The sequence below is a fragment of the Microtus ochrogaster genome, chromosome 8 (assembly GCF_000317375.1).
Source record: "Microtus ochrogaster isolate Prairie Vole_2 chromosome 8, MicOch1.0, whole genome shotgun sequence".
Taxonomy (NCBI): domain Eukaryota; kingdom Metazoa; phylum Chordata; class Mammalia; order Rodentia; family Cricetidae; genus Microtus; species Microtus ochrogaster.
In genome coordinates this window covers 86,776,594-86,801,518 of record NC_022015.1, presented here as the reverse complement: position 1 = coordinate 86,801,518, position 24,925 = coordinate 86,776,594, and the positions used below count along the sequence as shown (strand labels likewise).

General features: G+C 39.2%; 2 protein-coding genes across 2 annotated transcripts in view; one reads left to right on the top strand and one right to left on the bottom strand.

The window, feature by feature from the left end:
- Pdzd8 (PDZ domain containing 8) overlaps positions 1 to 17,040 on the top strand; it is a 58,504-nt gene extending 41,464 nt beyond the window's left edge. The window contains exons 4-5 of the mRNA XM_005352558.3: positions 11,234 to 11,396; positions 14,683 to 17,040. Coding sequence (XP_005352615.1) covers positions 11,234 to 11,396; positions 14,683 to 16,880 — 2,361 coding nt within the window. The 3' untranslated portion in view covers positions 16,881 to 17,040. The remainder of the gene's footprint in view (positions 1 to 11,233; positions 11,397 to 14,682) is intronic.
- Positions 17,041 to 19,445: 2,405 nt separating this feature from the next.
- Slc18a2 (solute carrier family 18 member A2) overlaps positions 19,446 to 24,925 on the bottom strand; it is a 34,870-nt gene continuing 29,390 nt past the window's right edge. The window contains exon 16 of the mRNA XM_005352557.3: positions 19,446 to 22,593. Within this exon, the coding sequence (XP_005352614.1) occupies positions 22,489 to 22,593 (105 nt within the window). The 3' untranslated portion in view covers positions 19,446 to 22,488. The remainder of the gene's footprint in view (positions 22,594 to 24,925) is intronic.

The window sequence follows — 24,925 nt, the reverse complement described above, 5'->3', positions numbered from 1 at the left end:
TCTTTTGATTTGATGTTTAATTTTCAGTGCTATTGTTTCAGCTTCCAGTGAACTTTCAAATTAAACATTTTGTTTGGACTTCATGCCCTCTTTTTAAGTCTCTTCTTTCATATAGGATAGGGAAAATGGTAGTTTCATAATGTAGTTGTTTAAAACTAAAATTTATTTTGTATTTTAGCAGTGCTAGGGATCAAAACCCAGGGCCTTAAACATGCTAAGCAAGTATTCCAGCAGTGATCTGCATCCCCACCTCTAATTTATTTATTCGTTTGTTTGTTTTTTGAGACAGGGTTTCTCTGTGTAATTTTGGAGCCTGTCCTGGAACGCACTCTGTAGACCAGGCTGCCTCGAATTCATAGAGATCCGCCTGCCTCTGCCTCCTGAGTGCTGACATAAAGGTGTGTGCCACCACCACATGGCCTTTACTTTAATTTTTAAGGGCTGTTGAAAGGGCTTGGGAAATGGCTCAGTGGGTAAAGTGTTTGCCAGGTAAGCATGAAAAAACGGAGTTTGCTCTACAGCACTGTGTAAGAGCCAAGAATGGTGGTAGGCATCTGTAATGTCAGCAACAAGGACTTGGGGTGGCGTGTTGACAGACAGATTCCTAGAGCTCATTGGCCATCCTGTCTCTGGACAGGTGACTGAGATCCAGGTATCTTGGGAAGTAAGGTGAAGATGAAGAACAGCAGAAGACACCTGGTGCTGACCGCTGGCCTACGCATACACAGACATGTACACAAACACATGACCTCTGGTCTGCACATATGCACACATGTACACAATAATACATGCAAAAAATTGCTGTTGAGAAAACTAAAGAGGTAAAAGCATTTACTTTTAGGTATTTATCTATTTATCTATTTCTTAAGATGTTTTACTGCACGGTGAGCCAAGAACAACTCCGGAACTAACATGCTTTTCAAAGCACAGTAGCACCTTCCCACAAAATTTTTTTTTTTTTACCAGATGACTCTTTCTGAGTCATACACAGATGCTGGATGCAGAGCTGGGTGATAGGTGGTTCAGGAATGTATTAAAGCTACTGCCAGGGTTCATGCAATTAAGTGGTATCCACCTTACTACCCACATGTACTAGGTCAGAGAGAAAATACTGCCCAGTTAGCAAACATCAGAGGCATTCTGCAAACCCCACACAGTGGCCCACAGCTGGCTTTCTGTTCTACTGTTGATGTAAGTATGAGACTAGGTTGCTCTGGATCAACTATGAATGACCTGGAACATGGATTTCCATTACTCTGAATGATATATTCCATCATGGAAGCGGTTACAGAAAACTTTTACAGTCACAGAACAAAAAAGGAAAGTCATAAATTAGTGTACATACTATTTACATTGATAAGAAACATCAGGCAAGTGAATCACAACACGTTGGGGACAAATTTCTTGTGTAGATTTCAGATGTTATAATATACTTGGCATTTGGATTGATGGGGTGCTGCTAAACCTAACTAAGACACATCCTGAGAAGCTTAAAACTGATAAACTAAGAGGATGTTAGGCCAGATATAGAAATTAAGACAGCTGGCGAAAAGGGGCTTGTAACATCCATAGATTTTGATTATGGACCTGCAGCATTCCATCTCCCAATAATTATGTTCTAGTTAAGTCCAGGTCAAGCAAGCAATCTATAGGATATATACTGTAGATACAGCTTCTTCAGAGGACATTTCACACTGCTATATCATCTCCACAAATCCACATTCTTCCATTATAATTCTATGATGGTAAACACTTTACTTCATCACTTCTAGAGAAGAGGAGTCATTTCTGCCCAAGGCCTTTGCCCCATACCTTCAAAATCTTCCTGTAACAAGGTGAGGAAAAGACTTTCTTGAGCCTTGAGAGAAAGTGGTCTTTTTTCTTTGTTTTTTGAGATAAGAAAGCCAAGATGATGAAGAGATGACTCAGTGATTAAAAGTGTTAGCTGTTCTTGGAGAGAATCTGGGTTCAGTTCTCAGCAGCTGGGACTATATAGTGGCTTAGAACTGTCCACAACTCTGCTTCCAGATTTCCAGTTACGAACTTGAGCCCTCTTCTGCTCTACAAGGGCAACTGACATGAACATAGTACACATACATGCACACAGTAAACTATTCATAAAATAAAATCTAGAGCCAAATGGTGACTCTAACATAAGCAGGTTTACTAAAAGAAGGAGGGTGGCTTATTTGAGAGAATGTCCTTGTTAGGGACTATTTAAGTAGCCTGTGCGTTACTGTCAGATGATTCAGGAAAAAAATATGCAAGAGAAAGGCAAATGTAATGAAACACTGGTCAGGAAATATGGCTCAGAATAGATAGAAAAAAGTTGTAACTTTTCTGTTATTCCTGAAATGATTTCAAGATAAAAAGTTTTTTTTTAAGAAAACCATATTTAAAAATATCTTTCCCTAAGTCTCCCCACAGATGTAGTATACGAATCACTTCCCACAAGTATACTGTTAATATGTAAAGGTGAAGGTTGATTTGGTGACTCAGATTTAGAGCTGTCTCTCAGACAAAAATTTCAAAGGACATGAGTATTCCATGCTGTTGTTTCCATAACAACCCCAGCCTTCACCTACTTTTCTTAGCATTTTATTTCACTAGAATGGTTGCATAAAGTTTAAATTTGTTTCAAGTCAAAGCATTAATAAGGCTTTAATCAAATTTAAAAAGAGGAAACCTTAAGTGTATTGATTATTTAGATGGAATTATTTTAGCAGCCTTTTGAACCTAAGCAGAAGACCATTTTTATTCCTTAGATCTCTTAGGTCATTTATATTTATATGAGGATGTTTCTGTTCTCAGTGCATTTCTGTGTCTTTGTTGTATCTTTGTGACTGAAGGATACTGTCCTAATTGACCATCCAGTTACTTTAGAAGCTAAGTTACCTGATGGCCAAACTGCCATTCTGTTTGGAGAAGCCTGTTCCTCACCCCCCCCCCCGAAAGTCTTTCTGAGGAAAGATTATGTAGGTATCTGGCTTGTGTTTGACATTTATGCCCAGTTTCATTGAATCACAACAACAGCCCAATGTACCAAGATAGTGGCCCCTTCACTGTGACTTGGATATGATTTGTTTCTCCTAAAGGTTAATGTGTTAGAAGCTTGACCCCAGTTTGGCAATATAGAAGATGCTAGCATCTTTAAGGAAGTGAACCCTTAGGGCACATCCTTGGGTCACAGAGTTTTCTCAATGAAATTAAAGTAGCTCTCATAGGATACTTGATGCTTTCTAAAGAACAGTTACAAAGGAGCCCAGCTGAATTACTCTGGCTTCCTGTAAATGGAAACTGTGCTTTTGTTTCCTGGCTGCCCAGACCCAAATAATCACACAGAAACTATGTTAATTACTATGTTAATTACTATTACACATAACTATGTTATGGCTTAGGCGTATTCTTAGTTAGCTCTTACATCTTAAATTAACCCATTCCTATTAATCTGTGTATCGCAATGAGGCTGTAGCTTACAGGTAATGTTCTGGCAATCTTTCTCCCTTAGTGGCTACATAGTGTCTCTTTGACTCTGCCTACTCTCTTTGTTCGGATTTCCTGCCTCGCTTTACTCTGCTAAGCTATTGGCCGAAACAACTTTATTCATTAACCAATAAAAGCAACACATATACAGAGGGACTCCCCACATCACCTTTCTGCTCTATTGTGTGCTCATTCTTTTACACTGTTCCTATTGTAGTGAGTGAGACCACTTATTATGCAGTCCCCACAAGAGCTGACTGGTACCATACCAGTGAACCTCCAGAACAGCTAAGTAAACCTCTTTTCTTCACAAATGTTCTGCATCAGGAATTTTTTGTTATGAAAAGTATGAACTAATATAGTCTCTTTATAAATAAATCCCATAAGCCAGACGTGACAATGCATGCATTTTAGTCCCAGCACTGGAGGCAGAAGCAGGTGGATCCCTATGAGTTTGAGGCCATCTTGGTCTAAACAGTGGATTCTAGGACAGCCAGGGCTATACAGTGAGAGCCTGTCTCAAAATGGAAGGGGGGAGGGCGCAACAACAAAACAACACATCACTTTCCAAATTTCATGAAACTAATACTTAGAGCCAGAATTCAACCCAGCTGAATACAAAACTATCCCAAGTAACATTTTAGTTGTCCTTCAGAATTTTTTTTTTCAATTTGCCATAACTATTGGGGCTTAGGGGAGTAAGCTAATTTTTGTGGGTTTTTAGCTATTCATTGAACATTAACCACTAAAAAGGTAAATACCATTCTGGTAAGGAAAATGTTTACCTCTATAGTTCATGTGAGAAAATATAATTTATAATTCATTCTTACCCTATACAGATCTACCCATTTAAGCACCGTGGCATGTGAGGTTGTGTAGACGGAGATGGGGAGAGATTATTGCATCACTGAGACAAGGACATAAAAATTTACTTCTGCAATTTCACCTCACAAAAATTTATGAATAGGTTAAACTGTAATGATAGATCTTTAAAACTATGGGCAATTTAATTCTGGGTATCAGGGACTTAGACAGTTATCATTATTATATTAAATATTTATTTCCAAGATATGAATTATAATTGACAGGTCGAGATTTCTAAAATTAGCACTGACAAGATGGCTCTGTAACTAAAACCCGACAACCGAAGTTTGATCCCAGAACCTACATGGTACAGAGAACCACCTCCTTCCACATGTGTACCTCCTCCACACACATACAGTGAATAAACGCAGTAAGAACATGTTTTTAAGATTTCTAAAGCTAGAACAACTTCTATATTGCATAAATTTAACGATTTGCAAGGTAAACATTTATATAGTTGGCAGACAAATGTGTTAGAAATGTAACTGTTTCACAGGATACCAGTTGTCAGTTCAGTTTGCTCAGATTACAGAGCACAGATTGCCACCAGGCTGGGAACACTTCTGTCTATCCAAATAGGAAGCAACAGGCCTGCTGGAAGATCTAGATGGGTAGATTTTGTTTTGTTTGTTTTATCATCCACTGCCCTTAAAAGTCACAACCATAATTTGTGAATCTACTATCTCCAGTAGTACAAGTCACATGTTTGAAGCATGGTTAATAAAAGCTCAGGGTCAGAAATTGGGATTCAACCTGAAGATCAGAAAAGTAAAAACAGCCATCCACTGGCTCTTAACCTCGACCTCAGTCTGAAATGGTGGTCCTGCCTCCAGTATTCTCAGAATGAGACCGTGTGTGAGAGAGCTGCCTGCCCCCATCTTATATTCCTTCCTAGGGCTGGGATTAAAGGCATGCACCACTGGGATTAAAAGTGTGTGTCACTGTGGCTACTGGGATTAAAGGTGTGTGTTATTGTGGCTACTGGAATTAAAAGTGTGTATTACCATAACCTGGTCTATAAGGCTGACCAGTGGGACTGTTTTCCCATCTTCAAGCAGTCTTTATTTATTTAAATACAATTGAAATGCCACTACACATGTTCATTTCCTACACCCCGAGTATACAGGTGTAAGATAAACAAGAAACGTGATTCAGTTAGAAGTGACTGAGTTAAGTGTATTAGTACTATTACTTACTTTTTAGTGAGTTATAATTCTGAGGAATTAATGAAAAGCAACACTTAGTTTTTGTCTTAAAAAAAATCCAAAATAATGAATCTTCAAGGATCATTTTGGTGTTGGTCTGATCTACTTCTAAGCAAATATAGGTGGGAGTGCTGGTCTAGCTTGGACAAGCTAGTATCCCTAAACCATCTATCAAGGCAAGCCAGTAGAACTGTGCTGTATGGCATGCATCGCTGTGCCTACTACAGCCATGTGCAGGATTGGAGGATGGCAGGGAGGATGGAAAATAATACAATGGCATATAATGAACATTTAATGCTATTAATTTCATTTCTTCTTTTTCAAAAAAAGCCTCTAAGTAAATTTCAAAAACATACTTAGAGTAAATAGTCAGACTTTGTATATTCCTTATATTTATTGAATAATAATGTACTATAGGATCTCTTATTAGATCAACAGAACTGTAGAATTCTTCGATGGGTCCATGCATTGCTGTAGCTTTTCTCTAGTAAAGCCAGCTCTGTTATAATCATGATTTCAGTCTCGGTTAAGTCAATTGATACCTTCTAGACAATTTTAATTTCCCATTTGTTGTAAGGAGGGGCTGCTTGTTCATCCTGGCCGCCCGGCTAGCTTAGCCCCGAAATAACCACACAGAAACTGTATTCATTAAATCACTGCTTGGCCCATTACCTCTACCTTCTTATTTGCTAACTCTTATATTAACTTAACTCATTTCTATTAATCTATGTATCACCACATGGCAGTGGCTTACCAGGTAAAATTTCCAGCATCTGTCTCTGGCAGATCCATGGTGTGTCTCCAACTCTACCCTTCTTTTTCCCAGCATTCAGTTTTGTTTTCCCTGCCTACCTAAGTTTTGCCCTATCAACAGGCCCAAAGCAGTTTCTTTATTCATTAATCAATATAAGCAACACACAGAGGGGACTCCCACATCACCCATTGTGCCTCTGTCATCATCTTGTCCCCCCAGTAGTGCCAAAACTGTAACCCTAAATGATAGCCTTATCCATTCCAAATGCCATAACCTCATGTGAGGCCTTCCCCAGTGAAGGCGAAGGCGTAAGTCACAAGCAATCCCACACCAGTTTGGAATTATGATTAATAGAATGGTTATTTATTTAAAGGGGAAAAAAACTAACAGATCACCATCCCAGACAACAGCCCTCTGCGCAATCAGTAAGGGAGTCTAGTCGCCGGAAGCAGAGCAGGAAGTAAGAGAGAGAGGAGAGGGAAGTGGCCGCTTTTTTAAAGGGAGAGAGACCACACCCCAATGGGCTGGTATCTCAGCGGCTATTGGCTGAAGGAGTGGGAGGAGCTCCTGCTATACCCCAGACTTCACCCAAAGGCAGTCATTTCCTCCCCTGAATTCTTATCCCACATTACCTATGTTGTAGTAGGGAGCGGCGGGGCTGTGTCCCACCACCCAGCCACCCGAACGGCTAGCTTTATACCCGAAATAATTACACGGAAACTGTATTCTTTTAAACACTGCCTGGCCCATTAGTTCCAGCCTCTTATTGGCTAGCTCTTACATACCGATCTAACCCATTTCTAATATCCCTGTAACACCACGAGGTGTCTTACCAGGGAAGATCTTAACCTGCGTTTGTGTCCGGTAGGAGAATCATGGCAACTCCTTGACTCAGCTTCTTTCTCCCAGCATTCTGTTCTGTTTACTCCACCTACCTAATTTTATGTCCTATTAAAGGGCCAAGGCAGTCTCTTTATTTAACCAATGAAATTGACACAAGCCAGAAGACTCTCTCCCATCATGTCTGGTGTCACATTGTACTTCATTCTTGGAGTACAGCTTAGTCAGTCTCTAAAATAATGAACCACTCTTTAGTTATTGGCTTTAATGCTGCCAACTCTCTGACAAAGATAGAGTTCTTGTGGTCTTCATTATCTCAGGTCCTGGAGTTTATATTCATCACAGAATTGATCTTGAAGGGGCTGGAGAGATGGCTCATCGGTTAAGAGCACTGGCTGCTCTTCCAGAGGTCCTGAGTTTAATTCCCAGCAACCACATGGTGGCTCACAACTGTCTGTAACTCCAGTTTCAGGGGATCTGAAACCCTCATACCAATGTCCATGAAATAAAATTTTAAAAAAAATTTGATCTTGAAGGGTTTGACCTGAAATTTTCCAGACAAATTTCATGAATGTAACATACTAGTCAAAAGGCAGAGGTGTAGTAGCCTCATTTATTACTGCCCCTCCCCCCGCATCTGTCCTGATGGGACAGTGAGGGAACTAGGTTTTCATAGTTTTCTAAGAAAAGCAAAGGCAAATTAACACAATCCAAAGGGATTTAGAGCGAGATGTTCTAGCGGTGCTGACTGCCTTGCTGCCTTATTTGTATTTATCTTTTCCCTCCCTTTTCTCTGCTGGAATTCATCAATTAGGTTAGGCTAGACAGCCAGCAAAACCCAGTAATCCTCTTGTCTCTACCTCCGTGGGACTGGAATTACCAGCCACACCACCATGCCGCAGGGTTTTTTTTTTGGGGGGGGGGGGAGTTCTGGGGATTGAACTCAGGTCATCTTTACAAAGTGAACAGTATGACTGTAACTCTCTTCCAGCCTCTTTTATATATATAATATGTAACTAAACATGTATGTTAACCACATTTAGATGTCTTTAAGGCATACACACACATATAAATAAGAATCAGTCCTTAGAAATTTGGAATTTTATTCTAATTATTTTCATAGCAATAAAATAAAAACTTAGAATGTGTTTTTGTAGACTTTTTACTTTTTCTAACTTTATCTGGTTTAATCCAGTATAAATGGAGTAAATTAAAAACCTAGGGTTTATCTGAAATAGCTCTGTGAGTTAGGTATCTTAAGCCAAAATTGACATATTGAAAGGATTGTCCATCTATAAGATCTTGCTACCAGCTTATTGTAAGTCCCCGTCTCAGGCCTCCATCTTTGGAGGCCCTGCCCCTGAGAAGGGCCAAAGTGGCCTGCCAAAACCAGGCACACTTCTCCCCCAAGAGCACCGGAATCCCATTAAAACCTGGATATTCTTTAGTTCGGCTTCTTGTGATTTGGCTTGATTGGGATTTTTGGCGTTGGCAGAGAGCTCATGTTAAGAAATATTCCTAACACATATGACAGGTTTTTCCCTTCCTTTCCAAGCCTCATATTCCCCCCTTTCCTTTGTTATGTAAAGTCCTCTAGTATAGTATTGATTCAGTAATAGAAATGTTTTGTTAATCAGGCAGGAAACATTAATTCTCTCATCTTTGGGCTTTGTGTTGTTTGTGGATTTTTTGTAGTTTCTCATAATCAAGTTTAGAAAGTTCCCTTGTGTTTCTAGCTGTCTAAGGGTTCTTATGAATGAGTGTTGGACTAAATGGGTTTTCTTTTATATTTGTTAAAATATTTATGGATGTAGTAAACTAATTGATTCCTGAGTGGTTATTAACCTCTAATTACTACAGTGAAGCTCATTTAAATTTATTATACTTTGTTATATTACTGAAATGGATTTATTGTTTCATCCATATTTGAGTATTACAGACACTGTTGTATAGCTTTGTTTTCTTGATTTTTCTTTATCTGTGTTTGGGATCAGTGTAACATTAACATTTGATTAGGTAAGCATGTTCATGAAGAACTACCAGTAGCTAAGTTTGTACATTGGTAGCCAGGAGTTCATGGCTTGCTGCCTCTACATGCTTTGAACCCCAGCTTGTGTTGCAAGAGACCCTGTCTCAAGAAATAAACAAATCTCTAATAGTTTGCAAAACCTATCAACACAAAAACTAAAGAACAGTTTCTATTAAGGTCCATCTTACCAACTACCAGTCACCAATTAGGAAAAGTGAATTTCTAACTAAGCAGAGTTTATGTATTAAAGCCCTAAAAACAGAGAATAGATATCCTTGGATATTAGCAGGAATTTTAGAAACAAATCCTTAAAAAGCATGACTGAGAGATGTTGTCTAAAGAATACTGCATCTCATTCATCAGATTAGTAAAACATATCTGTACTCTCTTCCTTTACATCCTTATAGAAAATCCAGCAGTGTGTTGTTTAAGGAATAATGATAAGGAAGAAAGTCTGTGTACACTGTACACTGTCAGTACATATGAAATGTTTTTCTTAATACCTCCTTTCTCCCTCCCTTTTTTTTTTCTTTTTCTTTTTTCTCTTTTCTTTCTATGGTTTATCTGTGTAGCCCTGGCTGTCTTGGAACTCATTATATAGACCAGGCTGGCCTCAAACTCACAGAGATCTGCCTGCCTCTGCCTTCCAAGAGCTGTGATTATGTGTATGCCATCACACCCAGCTTTAAATTTCCTTAAAGATTTTATGTTATGATGTGTATGGGTGTTTTGCCTACACCTATGTCTGTGTAACGCATATGTGCATTGTCTGTGGAAGACAGAAGGGGGCATCATGTCTCCTGGAACTGGAATTAACATACTGTTGTGGGCCACCATAAAGTGCTAGGAGTTAAACCCTGGTTCTCTGGGATAACACCCAGGGCTCTTAAGTGCCGAGCCTACTCTCCAGACCCTTAATATTTTTGATGCATTGTTGCTTGAAAATAGAAGTCCAGTTCTACACCATAAAAAGTAAGAGTTCCAAAGCCCATCTAATGACATAGACGATTCCGACTGAATTTGAGAAAATAAATATTCAGGATTATATTCGCAGTATATGATTGTATTCACCATGTCTCAATTTTGACACAGTTCTCAATTTTGTATTAAAGTATAGGCAAATGCAAATTCTAACAGTAATTCTAGAGACTATGATTAGGAGCATTTTGTTGTTGTTGTTGTTTATTCCAAATGTTTTACTATAAGTGTAGTTACTTTAAAAAGATATACGGATTTCATTGTGTTATTTATTGTTTGGCAATTTCATGAAAGTATATATTTTGATATTTGATGTATATGTTTTGATCATATTCAATCAAAATTCTCTCTCCCACCTCCCCCAGGACCAGTGTCTCTCATACTTCCTTTCCTCTCCCACCTTCATATCTTCTTTCTTTGATATACTTTTATTCTTTGAGAATGGCATACATGTATACCAGGTATTTTGATATACTTTTATTCTTTGAGAATGGCGTACATGTATACCAGGTATTTTGATATACTTTTATTCTTTGAGAATGGCATACATGTATACCAGGTATTTTGATCATGTTCTCTCCTTACTCCTTTCTCCAATTTTCTCAGACCCTCCTCGACACATCCTCTCTACCAACTTCTTGTCCTCTTAATTTTTAATAACTCACTGAGTCCAATTACTGCTTATCATAAGTACATGGGCAAACTACTAATGATGGCCACACACCCAAAGAAAAATAACTCTCTCCCTCCACAGCCAATAGCTCTTCACCCAGACCACCACATAACATGTTCCTCTCATGTTCATTATCATCTTCTGTTCCACCTCCTCCCTTTAAAGATAATCTACTTGGTCCAGCTGGTGTTTGCATGCACATGGGTATGAGGCCATACACCGGAGCATAGGCAACTTTCAAGTTATCATAATCTGGAAGTGTGCTAATTTATACTGTTACAGTGAAGGTGTCAACTCTCATTTATCTGTAAATATAGTCACCATGTCTCAAACACTGTGATTGACTGCTATGTTCTCTTACTGTTATCTTAATGTTTTCTTTCTTTTTTTTTAACCCTTTATCAAAGGTTGAATTAATAAAAGGGAATTTACAGAGTGTGGGACTTACACTTCGTCTTGTTCAGTCAACTGATGGGTATGCTGGGCATGTCATAATTGAAACCGTGGCCCCAAACTCACCTGCTGCAATTGCAGATCTTCAGCGAGGAGACCGGCTTATTGCAATTGGAGGTAATTACACACTGTGAAGTATGATGTGATGTGCACAGAGAAACTGCAAAAGAGGTTGGGGGCTTTTCTCTCTTCCTTCTCCCTATATCTGAAACAAGCATTTGCTAGTTTTATAACAGAAAAGCATCATTATAAACAGAATTATAAAATATACCTTAGTGCACTTGTAAAATGTTTGCCAGGTTAGTCCTAATCTCTAAGTCTTTAACATAATTTATCTGGAAAGCACTTTACTAGAACTTGTCTAGTTTGCTCTCCCTTCCCTCCTTCTACTCTGTGCTTACTATTGAATGTGAAATGAAGAGCGAGTTATCCCTTCCTGTACATCTGTCACCACCGTGACTCTAAAATGCTGATATTAGCAGCACTCACTTCTTGTTGTAGGACTAGAAAATTAGTAGGAGAGAGATTATATTCCTTGCTGAAAAGGAAGGGTACATCCAATACTGTTCTGAGGCTCGAATGCCAGTGGTTTGTTAGTGTGCTGGTATTCAGAATCCATCCCAAATCTGTGGTAAATATGTAACCTGCATACTGCATACCTTCCTGTAGGCTGGATTGTTATAAATAATAAAAATAAAAATCGAGGCAAATTATTTGCCTGAGAGTATATACCTAACAATAGAACTCATCTGTGCACAGCAGCACAGAATAATCCAGGCCTTTTCAGACTTCATAGTACCTGGCCCACATATTGTAGGCTTTGAACACATAAAACTGGATATAATTATTCTTTTAGGAATATTGTGTTCTTTCAGGCTAAGACAATAAAGTAGGGCGGGTCCCAGTAAAAGTAGTTATCCTTGGTTATAGTAGAGAAACTCTTCTTTGATTCAAGTCCATCTTGACATTGAGATAATGAAAACAACTTAGTTACGTACCTGGAGGTCAGTGAAGTAAGCATTTTCATGTGGAAATCCCTCTGATCATGGCATGCACAGTACCCTTCATACCACAGTCACCAAGCACCAGTATTTAGAAGTCATTCTGATTCAGAAAACTTGGTGTAGGGTCTAAGAATCTGCATTTCGCCCTACTTTTTGATTATTTGGTTTGTGTTTTGCTTTTTTGTTTTGTTTGATTTTCAAGATGGGGTTTCTCTGTGTAGCCCTGGCTACCCTGAGTGGCTGTCCTGGAAGTTGCTCTGTATACCAGGCTGACTTTGAACTCAGAGATACACCTTTTGCCTCCCAAATACTGGTGTAAAGGCGTGCACCACCACCACCTGCAGGTTGTTTTAGTGTTCCTGGCTCATGGACACTTAGGACATAGAGTAGACTCATCCATTACATAGCTGTCTGTATAAATATGAAAAGTTTGTCTCCTTCAGCAAAACCATGGTTCAATATAAATGCTTTTGCATTAATACATATTCTGTTTTGGGCTTACCTACAGTTTTATTTAATTATTTCTTTAACTTTTAAGTGTTCCTTTTAAGTTCTGTTTTTAATTGCACAAGCAGCAAACACCTATTATCCAAAATAAAAAGTCCAAGCCATATAAATATTTAGAAAGAAAAAGCAAAAATTACCTTTTTAAGATATCCAACATTCATAAAAGTACAAATTTTATTGATTGAAAAGTCAGGTATTATACACATTTGCTGCTAAAGTTTCAAACATAACAGAAAAAAACTTTATTTTTTATTTAATGTGTATGCATGTTTTATGTGCATGTATATCCATGCACCAGATGCATGTAGCATCTGCAGAAGCCAATAGGAGGAGTCATCTTTCCTGGAATGAGAGATACAGAGGTTATGAACCACAATGTGGCTATTAGGAATCAAACCCCGTCCTCTGAAGGAGAAGCTCTCCTAACTGCTGAAGCCATCTCTCTAGTGCCATAGAAACCGTTTTTAGTGCCCCTCCTCATGTAAATAAATTCATTCCTTGTCCTAACCATTGCCCACAAATTCAAGTCCTACAGTATATTTTAGTAACTCTTATTTCTTTTAAAAGTCATAAACTTTGCCCTATGTTAATTGGTATTTCTTAAATAATTATAATTCATTTGAATTTACAATAGTTTTAATAATAGGAGGATAGTAGTAGTAGGAATGAGATTGGCAAAATGCTTTGTTTAGGTTCAAAATAGAGTTAATTTTGCTGCTTTCTAAATTTCTGAGCATGTTTGAAATATCCTGGAAGGTATTTGAAATATCCTGAAAGAAAAATTGAGATTCCAGATGAACAAACCTTGGTATAGTGACCACCTTCACAAAGCACCCAAGATGAGATGAGGGCAAGTTTTCCCACAGCACAAGTAAAGAAGTGAGATTGGGGTGAAACTTTTGTGTACTTATTAGGTGATGCTTCATTTGTGCATGTGACAAGCTGCCGTACTTCTAGGTCATAGTATTCTTGGATGAAAGTAGTCAAGTTATTAAGCTGAGTCAGGAAGATCCCATGAGGAAGCTCACGGAAATTCAGAATTCCACTGGAAAACCTGGCAGCACTGGCATCAGAGCAGAGAGGTCAGGCGGCATTGCAGTTCAAGGCTGTTTCTGACTCTAGCTGAGGCCAGTGGTCAGGAGTGGAAGATAGAACTCCAAAGGCCAAGGGTCCAGAGCTCTTAGTTGGGATTGACAGCTCAGAGAACATGGAAGTCAGCTGTCTCCAGGAACGGGGTTAAGAGGGCAGTAGCAAGTTGATTTGAGTCAGGACAGGACAATGTGCATTGTAATCAACTTGTTTACCTTGAAAGCATCTTACCTCTTCTCTTCCCTTCTTAGAGAGGTTGATCGTCATGTATACAGCTAATCAACAGGATCTGTAAAAGGATCTGTTATTTATAGTATAGTATTGTTTCTTCTATTTACTTCAGACATTGGTTTCTAAATTTGAATCATTTGCTTACAATTCCTGGAGTTATTTGAGAATTTTCTTCAGTAAAATGACTGCTTTCCATCATTCAAAGTGTGGTTTACCCCTTACTAAACCTGTTTAAATAGGCCTCTGCTCACTTCAGCAATTCAACTGGGACATATTATTGTTGAAGCCAAGAGGGAATGGGAAGCTGCTAGGAATTACCAGCTGCTCAAGATTTTTGTATCATCCAGGAAACAGTAGTTCCAGGCACCCTGTGCTGATTAATTCAAAATTTAAGTGAAATATTTTTTGAGGTTTCCTTATTGCTCTTCCATTTATTAAATAATCATGAGGTAAAGGCAGTGTAGGTAAGTCTTATTTCAGTAATTTATTAAATAATCATGAGGTAAATAAAGACAATGTAGGTAAGTCTTATTTCAGTAATTTGCATGTTTTCCCCTTTGAATCTTAACCAGGTGTGAAAATCACATCGACACTGCAGGTGTTGAAGCTTATCAAGCAGGCTGGTGACCGAGTCCTGGTGTACTATCAAAGACCTGTCGGCCAGAGTAACCAAGGGACCGTGCTGCCAGACAGTTTGGGCCAGTTGGAAGAAAACTTTTTGTCAAGTGCCTGCCAGCCAGGTTATGAAGAAGAAGCTGCTGGGTTGCCAGTGGATACTGAAAATAGAGACCTTGATTCGGAATTTGAAGACTTGGCAAGTGATGTCAGAGTACAAACAGAGTTCAAAGAGGAGGCACAACCCTTGAGTCCCAGTCCCAAGCGCACTCCAACAACGCTTTCTATTAAACCCCTTGGCGCTATATCCCCAGTTTTAAATCGTAAATTAGTTTCAGGAATCCATCCACCACCACAAAAGCTTCCATCTAAAGAAGGAAATAAACCATCAGCTCTAAAAACTTCAGAGGCCACAGAAGCAGCACCAGTGTCCAAACCCCAGGGATCTACTTTCAAACCACCTGTGCCACCACGACCACAAGTGAAAATTGCTTTGCCTTCTACTGACACTCCAACTCAGGCAGACCCGGATGCTGTTGAGAAGCCAGAGAAGGTGCTGCTCCCTCCTCCTCCTGCAGAGAAACCTGAAAAGCAAGTGAAGAGCGTGGATCATGGAGAAGATGGGGCAACAGGTAAGCTGTCTTCAGCAAAGCAAGAAGTAGTAAAAGATGTTACTTCAGAAAGTTCTGGTCCTACTAAGGATACTTCGGACGACCATCAGATGTGGGAATCATCAGAGGTTCTTTATCGTAATAAGGTGGGAAAGTGGTCAAGAACCAGAGCATCCTGTTTGTTCGACATAGAAGCCTGCCACAGGTACCTGAACATTGCACTGTGGTGCAGGGATCCTTTCAAGTTAGGAGGCCTCATCTGTTTGGGACATGTTAGTTTAAAACTTGAAGAGGTGGCTTTAGGTTGCCTGGCTACATCAAACATGGAATACCTTTCAAAGTTCAGACTGGAAGCCCCTGCTCCTAAGGCCATGGTCACTAGAACTGCACTGCGCAATCTGAGTATGCAAAAGGGCTTCAATGACAAATTTTGTTTTGGTGACATTACTATTCATTTCAAATATTTGAAGGAAGGAGAACCAGACCACCACATTGTTCCTAACATAGAGAAAGAAAAAGAACTCCATTTGATTGAGGAAGTTTCACCATTCCCTAAAGAGGAACATTTTGTGGGACAGATGAGTTTGTCAGAAAATAAACATAGTTTCCAGGATACTCAGTTCCAAAACCCAACTTGGTGCGATTACTGTAAGAAAAAAGTCTGGACAAAAGCTGCTTCCCAGTGTATGTTCTGTGCTTATGTTTGTCATAAAAAGTGTCAAGAAAAGTGTCTAGCTGAGACACCTCTTTGTGGAGCAACTGAGAGGCGAGTAGACCGAACCCTGAAAAACCTCAGGTTGGAGGGACAGGAACCACTCATGGGCCTTCCCCCTCGTGTGGAGATGGAAGCTAACAAGTCAGTCCATAAAACAACAGGCTTGACAAGGCACATTATTAATACTAGCTCTCGTTTACTAAATTTGCGTCAAGTCTCTAAAACTCGTGTTTCTGAACCAGGAACAGATCTTGTGGAACCATCACCAAAGCACACACCCAACACATCAGACAATGAAGGAAGTGACACAGAGGTGTGTGGTCCAAACAGCCCTTCCAAACGAGGGCACGGTGCAGGAATAAAGTTGGTGAGAAAGGAAGGTGGGCTGGATGACAGTGTTTTCATTGCAGTGAAAGAAATCGGCCGTGATCTGTATAGAGGCTTGCCAACAGAAGAAAGGATCCAAAAGCTAGAGTTCATGCTGGATAAACTGCAGAATGAAATTGATCAGGAGTTGGAACACAATAATTCCCTTGTTAGAGAAGAAAAAGAAACAACTGATACAAGGAAAAAATCACTTCTTTCTGCTGCCTTGGTTAAATCGGGTGAAAGACTACAAGCTCTGACACTCCTCATGATCCACTACAGGGCAGGCATTGAAGATATTGAGACCCTAGAGAGCCTGTCTTTAGACCAGCACTCGAAAAAGGTAAACAAGTACACAGACGATGCGGAAGAAGACCTTGATAGTGAAATAAGCCAACTGATCGACTCTCAGCCGTTCAGCAGCATCTCGGATGACTTGTTTGGCCCATCAGAGTCTGTGTAGCAGACAAATTAAACTTTGAAGTGGTTGGGGACAAAGTGGATCTGGCGTGCCACAGATACAGCCATGTTTCAGTTCTCTTGTGGTGCGCTTTGGCCTGCTTCTACAGTTGCTTGCTTGTATAAGAATGAAAGGTGGTTTTCCAGCAGAAACATGACGAGCTCACCAAACTGGTTGTTTTGGATTGTGCTTATTCTTAATGGTTTTGGGGTTTATACTGGGAATTGGGTTTTATTAATTTATTTTTAACCTTTTCTAATTATGTAAGCTAACTTTGTGTTTATGTATTGTGATGTCTCACTGTCCTTTTTTTTTCTTTCCTCCTGGTTATTGAATTAATGTTAAGTAAGATCCTGTCCAGATTCCTGAAATATTTTCATTCTCATTCATCACGGTTATAACAGCAAATTTGTTGCATGCCTAAATTGACAGCAGTAATCACTGAGAGAACAGAATTGAATCTTCTTTTTTCTGTGTTTTGAGGTTTGTCAACCGTACTTGCGTGAGGTTTTTGTTATATGGGGTTTGGGAGGATTTGTTTTGTTTTATTTTGTTTTGTTGTTGTTGCCAAATACAAATGAAAGCAAACCGTGCAGCTTTAAAATGTTATGCTGATTTAGTTTTTTTTTACGTATATTGCTTGCTTCTTATGCTTCTGTGATATTTTTTAAAGCTTTTATGCAGCTGAAGTATAGTAAAATTATAGTAATTAGCTAAGAAGTTGCATTGAATAGAGGATAACGAGATTTTATTACTGAAGAACAGTTGCCAGTAGGATTTTGAAATGTCTTTCAAATGTTGATGCTTTCCTTTTAAATGGAAGTTATGAACATTCATGATGATTTTTCATCTTTGGTTCTCCCATAGGAAATAAAGCATGTATAAGGATATTTAAAATTTCACAGGACTTGTTCAGAAAATGGCTGCATTGATAACTTGCTTCGTTTGAAAAAAAAATTTTAATGTAGGACTATGCTGTGGAGGGCAATTATACAGAATATGTTTACTACATAAATCCTTTGGTGTCTGTGGCCTTAAAGGAATGTCAGTCATTCTGAATTCTTTAATAATTCAGACCATCATCATTCATTGTAAAGAAAAAGAAAAATAGACAGTGTGCATAGGATTTGGGACTAGTTCTCTAAAAATGAAGGCCTGCTGTGGTACTGGGTTCATCTAATGGATGCTAATAACACACAACTGAGAGAAATATGGGAGCTTGACCCCTATTGAAGTATCTTTAAAAGTCCGAGCCTGTTATACCTATAGAATAGAAAAGCGTTTTTCCCTTTTACAATAACACTATGATAACACATAAACCAACTTAATTTAAAACTATGGAACAGCTCTTTCGCTGCAGGAAAATTTGTAGTATGATGTAGTAAAGAGAATGGTCCAGTCTGTAGCTCAAACTCCAACAGGAGTTTGAGGCCAAGCTCTTGAGTGAGCGCTGCAGCATAGGCAGGTCACAGAGGATCACACAGCTTCTCTGACTCCGAAGGTACTTACTCTACCTCACGGGGCTGTTGTGAGACAAACAGGAGCATAACTGCAAAAGTGCTTTGAACAGTAAAAAGCGGTGAACATAAAAGGTATTACTTACATGAGAAAAGCGTTGTTGAGTGTGGAAGGTTACTCTAGCTTTAAATTCAATAGCTAACTCTTGTTATTAAGTGAACACTAGGACACAAACTTTTCTATCTGTGTAATCCCCACCCCACCCCTGCTTTCCACAACAAATCCCAGAAGCTAAAATGTTGCTCCACATCTTATGCTTGAAGCAATCTGCCTGATGTATAGCCATGTTTCATCTTGTAAACAGTAACTTGCCATTGCTGCCTGAAGGTGATGCGTCTGTAAGTGGCTGGTATGTATACAGATAAATCATGGAAGTTTTAGCGATGCCCAAGCATGCTCCTGCAATGACTTTGAAAGAGCTATAGAAGTAATGCAAAGCTTTAGTTCTAAGAATCTACTCATGCTTCAAAGTATTTATCTCTGTAGAACCACAATCATGGAAAGCTCGACAGTGCTGCTAATGGTGTTTGTAAAATAGACCTTTAATGTCTTGCAATATTTTTCTATTAGGAGAGACAGTAGAGGCATCACAGTTGTACTTTAGAGCAGGGAAGGAGGGGAAACTCCAAATACCCTAGAGCATAGTAAGGGATAAGGCTTCAGTTTAAAAGGTTGTATTATATTACATTACTCATGTAATCTTGCTGCCATGCTATGTTATCAATAGCTAAAATAATAATAAAGACTACCACGGAAAATAAGAATATCTTCATTTGATGGCATCTGAAAACAAGGTGATTGGTTCATCCCTGTGGCATTATACCTGATGTAATTGGCCATGCAGACAAGCTAACAATCCATTTTTACTAAACAAATTTGCAAAAGCATTCAAACTTTTACTGTTGCTACCTTACCTTTTGAAACAGATGTATGGATTTTTTTTCTAATGCTATAGTATGTGGTAATAAGCATAGTGAGACATGTCTCAGGAAAGAAAAATTGGACTATTTAAAGTGTGTTCTCTTCATTGGTATTTAGATGAATGACTGGATTAGACAAAAATGAACAACATCTTAGTATTTTGCAATCGTAATATGTATGTTTCTCTTTTATTTATTGTGTTGGCTTTTTGAGACAGTCTTTCTCTATAGGTCTGACTGTCCTGGAACTCATTGTATATTTCAGGCTGGCCTCGAACTCAACAGATATCTGCCTGCCTCTGCCTCTGGAGTGCTGAGATTAAAGGCATGTATCATCACATCCAGCTGTGCTATATTTCTTAGTATCAGAGTTTATTCAACAATACTAGAATTTATTGGGTAGATACTTCCTCATTCTAAGAAAAAGAACAGCCTAAAACTTTGAGAGTAAAATCTATCTAAAAAAAAATTTTAAAACATTTTGAATATATTTGATTGTAATAGTAAGAAAATAGAGTTTAAAATTTTAAGTTATCTAAAGTAAGTTTGAAATCACTTCAATTTTTAAAAGATGCATTAATTTCTAAATTGAGGTGATGGTTTTCCTTAGCCCCTCCCTCCAAAAAAAAAAGCAAAGAACGGTGGAAAGGGGGATTACCTTCATCCTTTTTTTGATTCCTTTATGTTCCTCAAGGTCTGAGTAAAACAGCATGCCACCCTAATCCTGGAAACTACCATGTCTACCCCATTCAAAGTGATCCTAATTTCTAGATCTTCCAGATCCTGTTCTGTTGAATGGTTTGATGTCACAGCTCTCCTCATCAGATAATTTATCTGTTCACAGCAATTAGAACAATTTTTGGACAGCTCACTGTTCTTCCACACTGATAGGCTATAACAAGTCCTATGTTTCATTTAAAACAGACTGTGGAAAGGCAAAGAGGATGGTTCACCCTAGCCTGGAGTGAGTTGTGCCTGGTGCCCGCAAATACAGAGAATGCTTTCTAATTAAACATCTACAGCCGAAACAGTGTGTATGTATTTTATTCCAGCAGCAGTGTTGATGAAATAAATGGCTTATGAAAGAATACAGGCAGGCACTGCACAGTGTTGGAGAAGATTTATTAAGTAACCTAGCTAAAGTGCAACTAGGACAGAGAGATACACTTAGCAGTCAGAAGAATTTTCTTATCCATTGCTACCTCACTAAGATTTGTGAGTCTGAATTACCAAGTACAAACAAAAGCAACCTCTACTTTGTGAAAATGTTCAGAGTTATAAGTTCTTTTTCTGGAACATGCACAGTATTTTTAAACACCCTATTTTCAGTCTTGTGTACCCAGGAGATTAGTCATATAAATGTGTTTACCTTCCCCTTGGAAACAAGTTATCTTTTGCTCTCTAAAACGTTCTGAATGTTTTATTTTGTCTTTTCCCTGTGGAGTGGAGTAACTGGCATGCCTTTGCTAGTCATCCTTGATGACCCCTCAGAACAGAAACAACACCAGCATCAATTATCGCATGTGGTACTGTGGGCAAGGAGAACTACAGGCCTCTCTAAGCACAGTACGTCTAAAGCTGTCCTGACGAAGCGCAAGTGCCACCTTTTGATTTCAGTCACGTGAGAGTTCCTCTCCAGCCATCTTTCAGAGCTGCAGACCTTGTAGGAACCTGTTTCCCTCAAACACATGACTTCAAATCACCAAGGTCTCACAGAAAGATTCATAAAGCAAAAGAAGTATTAGCCACTTTCCTAACAGATGTGTAATAGCCAATAAGGTTGAGGGGCTGTTGTCCTAAAGTTCTCTTAATGTCCAGGGTCACACAAACACGATTTAGATTAACATTTTTTTTAACAACTGCAGAGTTGACATGTACTATTTGAGACATATTCCACACTGTTTCTATTTTGGGAGGCTGTAATCTCATACAAAGTGCTACAGATAAGGTTCACTAATGCTGGCACACCGAAAAGGTACATCAGTGTTGGCATGCTTAGAAAAACTATTCTACTCCACACACAAGATGACACAGTAACACATACACATTTTTAGATGGGTTTTCTGCTCCAGAAAGGGAAAGGGCCCTGATCACCCTAGTATCTTTCTTAACATACTGATGTTAGACATGAACAATTTCATCCCTTCATCCTTGTTTGGAATTCATTTCTACATTGATAGGAACAACTTTTAGGAGTCTAAAAAATAAAAGCAACTCAAAATTAAGAAACTTCTAGAAAAACACTTGGATGACCTACAAGTAGATGAAGATGTGATAGTCTGATTGTTCACATAGCAGCTCGATAGCCTTTGTTTCCTTTCCCAAAACAGGAACTAGGTTTGGTAAATCATACCATGCTTAACCTTGCCAGTGTACAAATACATACTTTATTTTCACCCAGGAAGACTATTAAGTCTATATCTTTCAAAGAAGGCAACATTTGAGTTCTTTTCTCTACTTTCAGAACATTTACTTTTACCCCTTGATGGCTTTAATGATTGTTGCCAATGACATGACACAGAAAACAGAATTTACAACCATCCATTTCCAGGTAGGTGGTGATAACAGAAAACCAATGCCAGCAAAGGTTTATGAATACGTCTGAAAGATGGCTGACACAATTTCTTGTCCTCTGTGCTTGAAATGACTAGCCTTTAACTCAAAGACATCGATACCAATTACACGTTAAATAGCAACGCATTCAGTGCTGCCACATAACGACACTGTTTTGCATGATTGTTTCTCAGACCTCTAGTTTCTTGTTGGAGAGTCTCAGATAATGTGTGCTTTAAACACTCATTACCAGTATTCAGAAAAAATACAAGATTTTTTTGTCCAAGTGTTCATGAATGTAAGTTAAAAAATTATATTTGATTTGGATTCAAATATTTATACATTTACAATATACCTATTTCGTCAAAATATATTGTATAATATTTAATAAAACCAAATACATAAAATAAAGTTTTCAACACTATTTATACAAACCCCTAGAAAAGCTGCTTTTTCTTTATAAGGCTGTTGGCAGTCGGTCATAACCATGGAAAAGAAAGTATCACCTTTGGTTGTTTTACTCTTGGCCAGGAATGGATGATGTGATGAAGACAGCTCTGCACGAGTCATTTCACTGGAGACACTGATATACAGTTAGGCACTTGCCAACGTAGAGGGTCTCAGTCACTTTCAGATTCTTCATCCTCGCCGATGGGATACGACTGGACATTATTCTGAGTGTACATTTTTGTTTTAATGGGGCAATTGTGGTCCATGAGGATAGCCTGAAAGCAAAATGCAAGTACATGAACTTCTCGCTTTGTAAAGATATGATGGTTTTAACCCACTGCTGTTAATTGTTACTATTTTGAAAGCAATTGCCGTTTCTTGACCTTCAAATCTCAAATTCTCCACTTAGTGAAAAGTTTTAGGTAATAGGCAAGAAGTAGTCTCTGGGATGTGTTCATTGTACCTGTTGTAGGTGGAAGTTGAGTTTTGTGAAACAAAGGATGGGTGGATTAGGTTCAATAAAAGTTAAACTGAGTCTTGTAAGGGTTGGGAGCTGGAGACTGCCACCTCAGGGAACTTCATGAAGATGTTTGAAGGGAACTCTTGTAAGAAATAGAGGGAATTGGAACTGAAATGCACTCTTACTCAACTATGGCTCTTGTTCTGATGGTAACCACTTACACAGATTGTCTTACAATTTGTTAAGACTACATTTTGCCATGGCCCTTTAGTTTCCCAGGTCAAACATCCCAGGGCTTTGTTCACAAATATGATGCTCAGACCATCTCTCTCCACATCCTAGCTGCCTTTTTTTTAGCACAAATATATATGTAAAAGTCCTTTGTCCATAACTGCAAAAGGGAAAAAATATCTACAAAAAATGATACTTTCTTTCCAAAGCACCCTCAGCAAGAAGTACTGGCGTCCCACCGTGGGCCAAGCCTGACATCCTTTCAGGAACATGACTACAAGCAGACGAAAGCCTTAGCTTCACAATAAGCATAGGTGAGAAGTTGAGAAAGTAGGCACACAGGCTTAAAGAACTTCACCAACGGATATTCACCTCCCAGCCACTACAGCTGGTCAAGTCCTTTATGTAGAACAGTGTGTTTGCATAGACTATCTCCATGTACATTTTAATTCAACTTTATGGTATCCAACACAATGCAAATGTGTAGTATAACTAGGGGATGGTTTTTAAAATGTACAATTAGTACAGATAGTTGTTTTTTAGACACTTTGGCTTCACATTTGCCAAGTCTACAGATGAGAACTTTTGGGTGCAGACAGCAACAGTGTGGCATAATGGTGCAGAGCAAGAGGCCAGGCAGCTCCAAGACCAATTCCAGCACAAACCAAATGAGTCAGGTATGTCTTAGCAGTCTCCCACCTTTATGGGAACCATTCCCCCAAGGGGTGTGTGCAGTCTGCAAATCTGAGTGGATTCAAATGTTCTGAGCCTGCCTGTGGCAGTCTATCTTGGTGTCTGTTCGTTATCCCCGCTCTTGTCGTGCAGATGTGATAAGACGCCACTCAGTGCTTAACCCTTTTATCATTTTCCTAGAGATTCTCAAGTGGTCAGATGTGTGACACAAAGATAAGGACTTATGTGACCCTAGTCGGGCTGTCATCTTAAGCCGCCAGCTTCAAACTCGGCTCCCCTTCCAATTATGCTGCTTGCTGAGTGAATTGATAGTTGTGCTTAAATGATTTGATTAGTTGAGGTAACAGACATTGCATGTTTGAACCATTCTCTCTGTGTTACACAAAGGTTTAGCCTTTGGTAGCTAAAGGTAATCTCCCCCAGATTGTGTGCCCAGAGGTCACTGTGGAGATGGTCTGGGGGCAAAGTGGAGAGGCTAAGTGAAATCCCAGGTTCCTACCTTCACAGTGACTGTGCTATCAACAACCTCCAGAGCACTGCCTTGGTTTCAATACATGGTCTAAGACTATAGCAGTCATCAGCTGACATGGATTTCTAGGGCACCTACTGTATTTCTAACCTTACCCTGAAGGTCCTATTCCTATACCAGTGACAACTCCAGAGGTATGGACAGGTTCCCCAGGGTCACAGATGGAGGACTCACTGGAGCCTAATGCTTAGCAAAAGTTCTTCAGAGAGATGGGAACTTAAGTGAATCCTGAAACACGGGAAGGTTTGCAGAAGACAGGCTTGAATGGGCAAATCATAGGTTATGGAGGGTAGTAGGTAAAGCACTAAATCACCATGGCCAAGGAGGTCTTAGGAGGCAATGGAGACAGCAGTTGGAAAGCACCACCAAAGCCAGGAGCACCAGGCACGAGCCTTGATCTTAATCTGGTCCACAGGCAGCAAAGCTACATCAGAGAGAGTGACCAGCACTGCCCTATTCACGACCACCGTCATCTCTGCACTCACCATTCACTTCTACAGGTAATCTTGAGAACTCCAGGACTGGAACACAGAATATATACTCAACAAAAACTGTTCTGGGAGTTGCTGGGCGTGGTAGCACATACCTTTGATCTCAGCGCTCAGGAAACAAGGCAGATGGATCTCTTGAGTTTGAGGCCAGCCTGATCTACACAGAGTTCTAGACCAGCCAGGATCCTGTCTTTAAAAGCTGC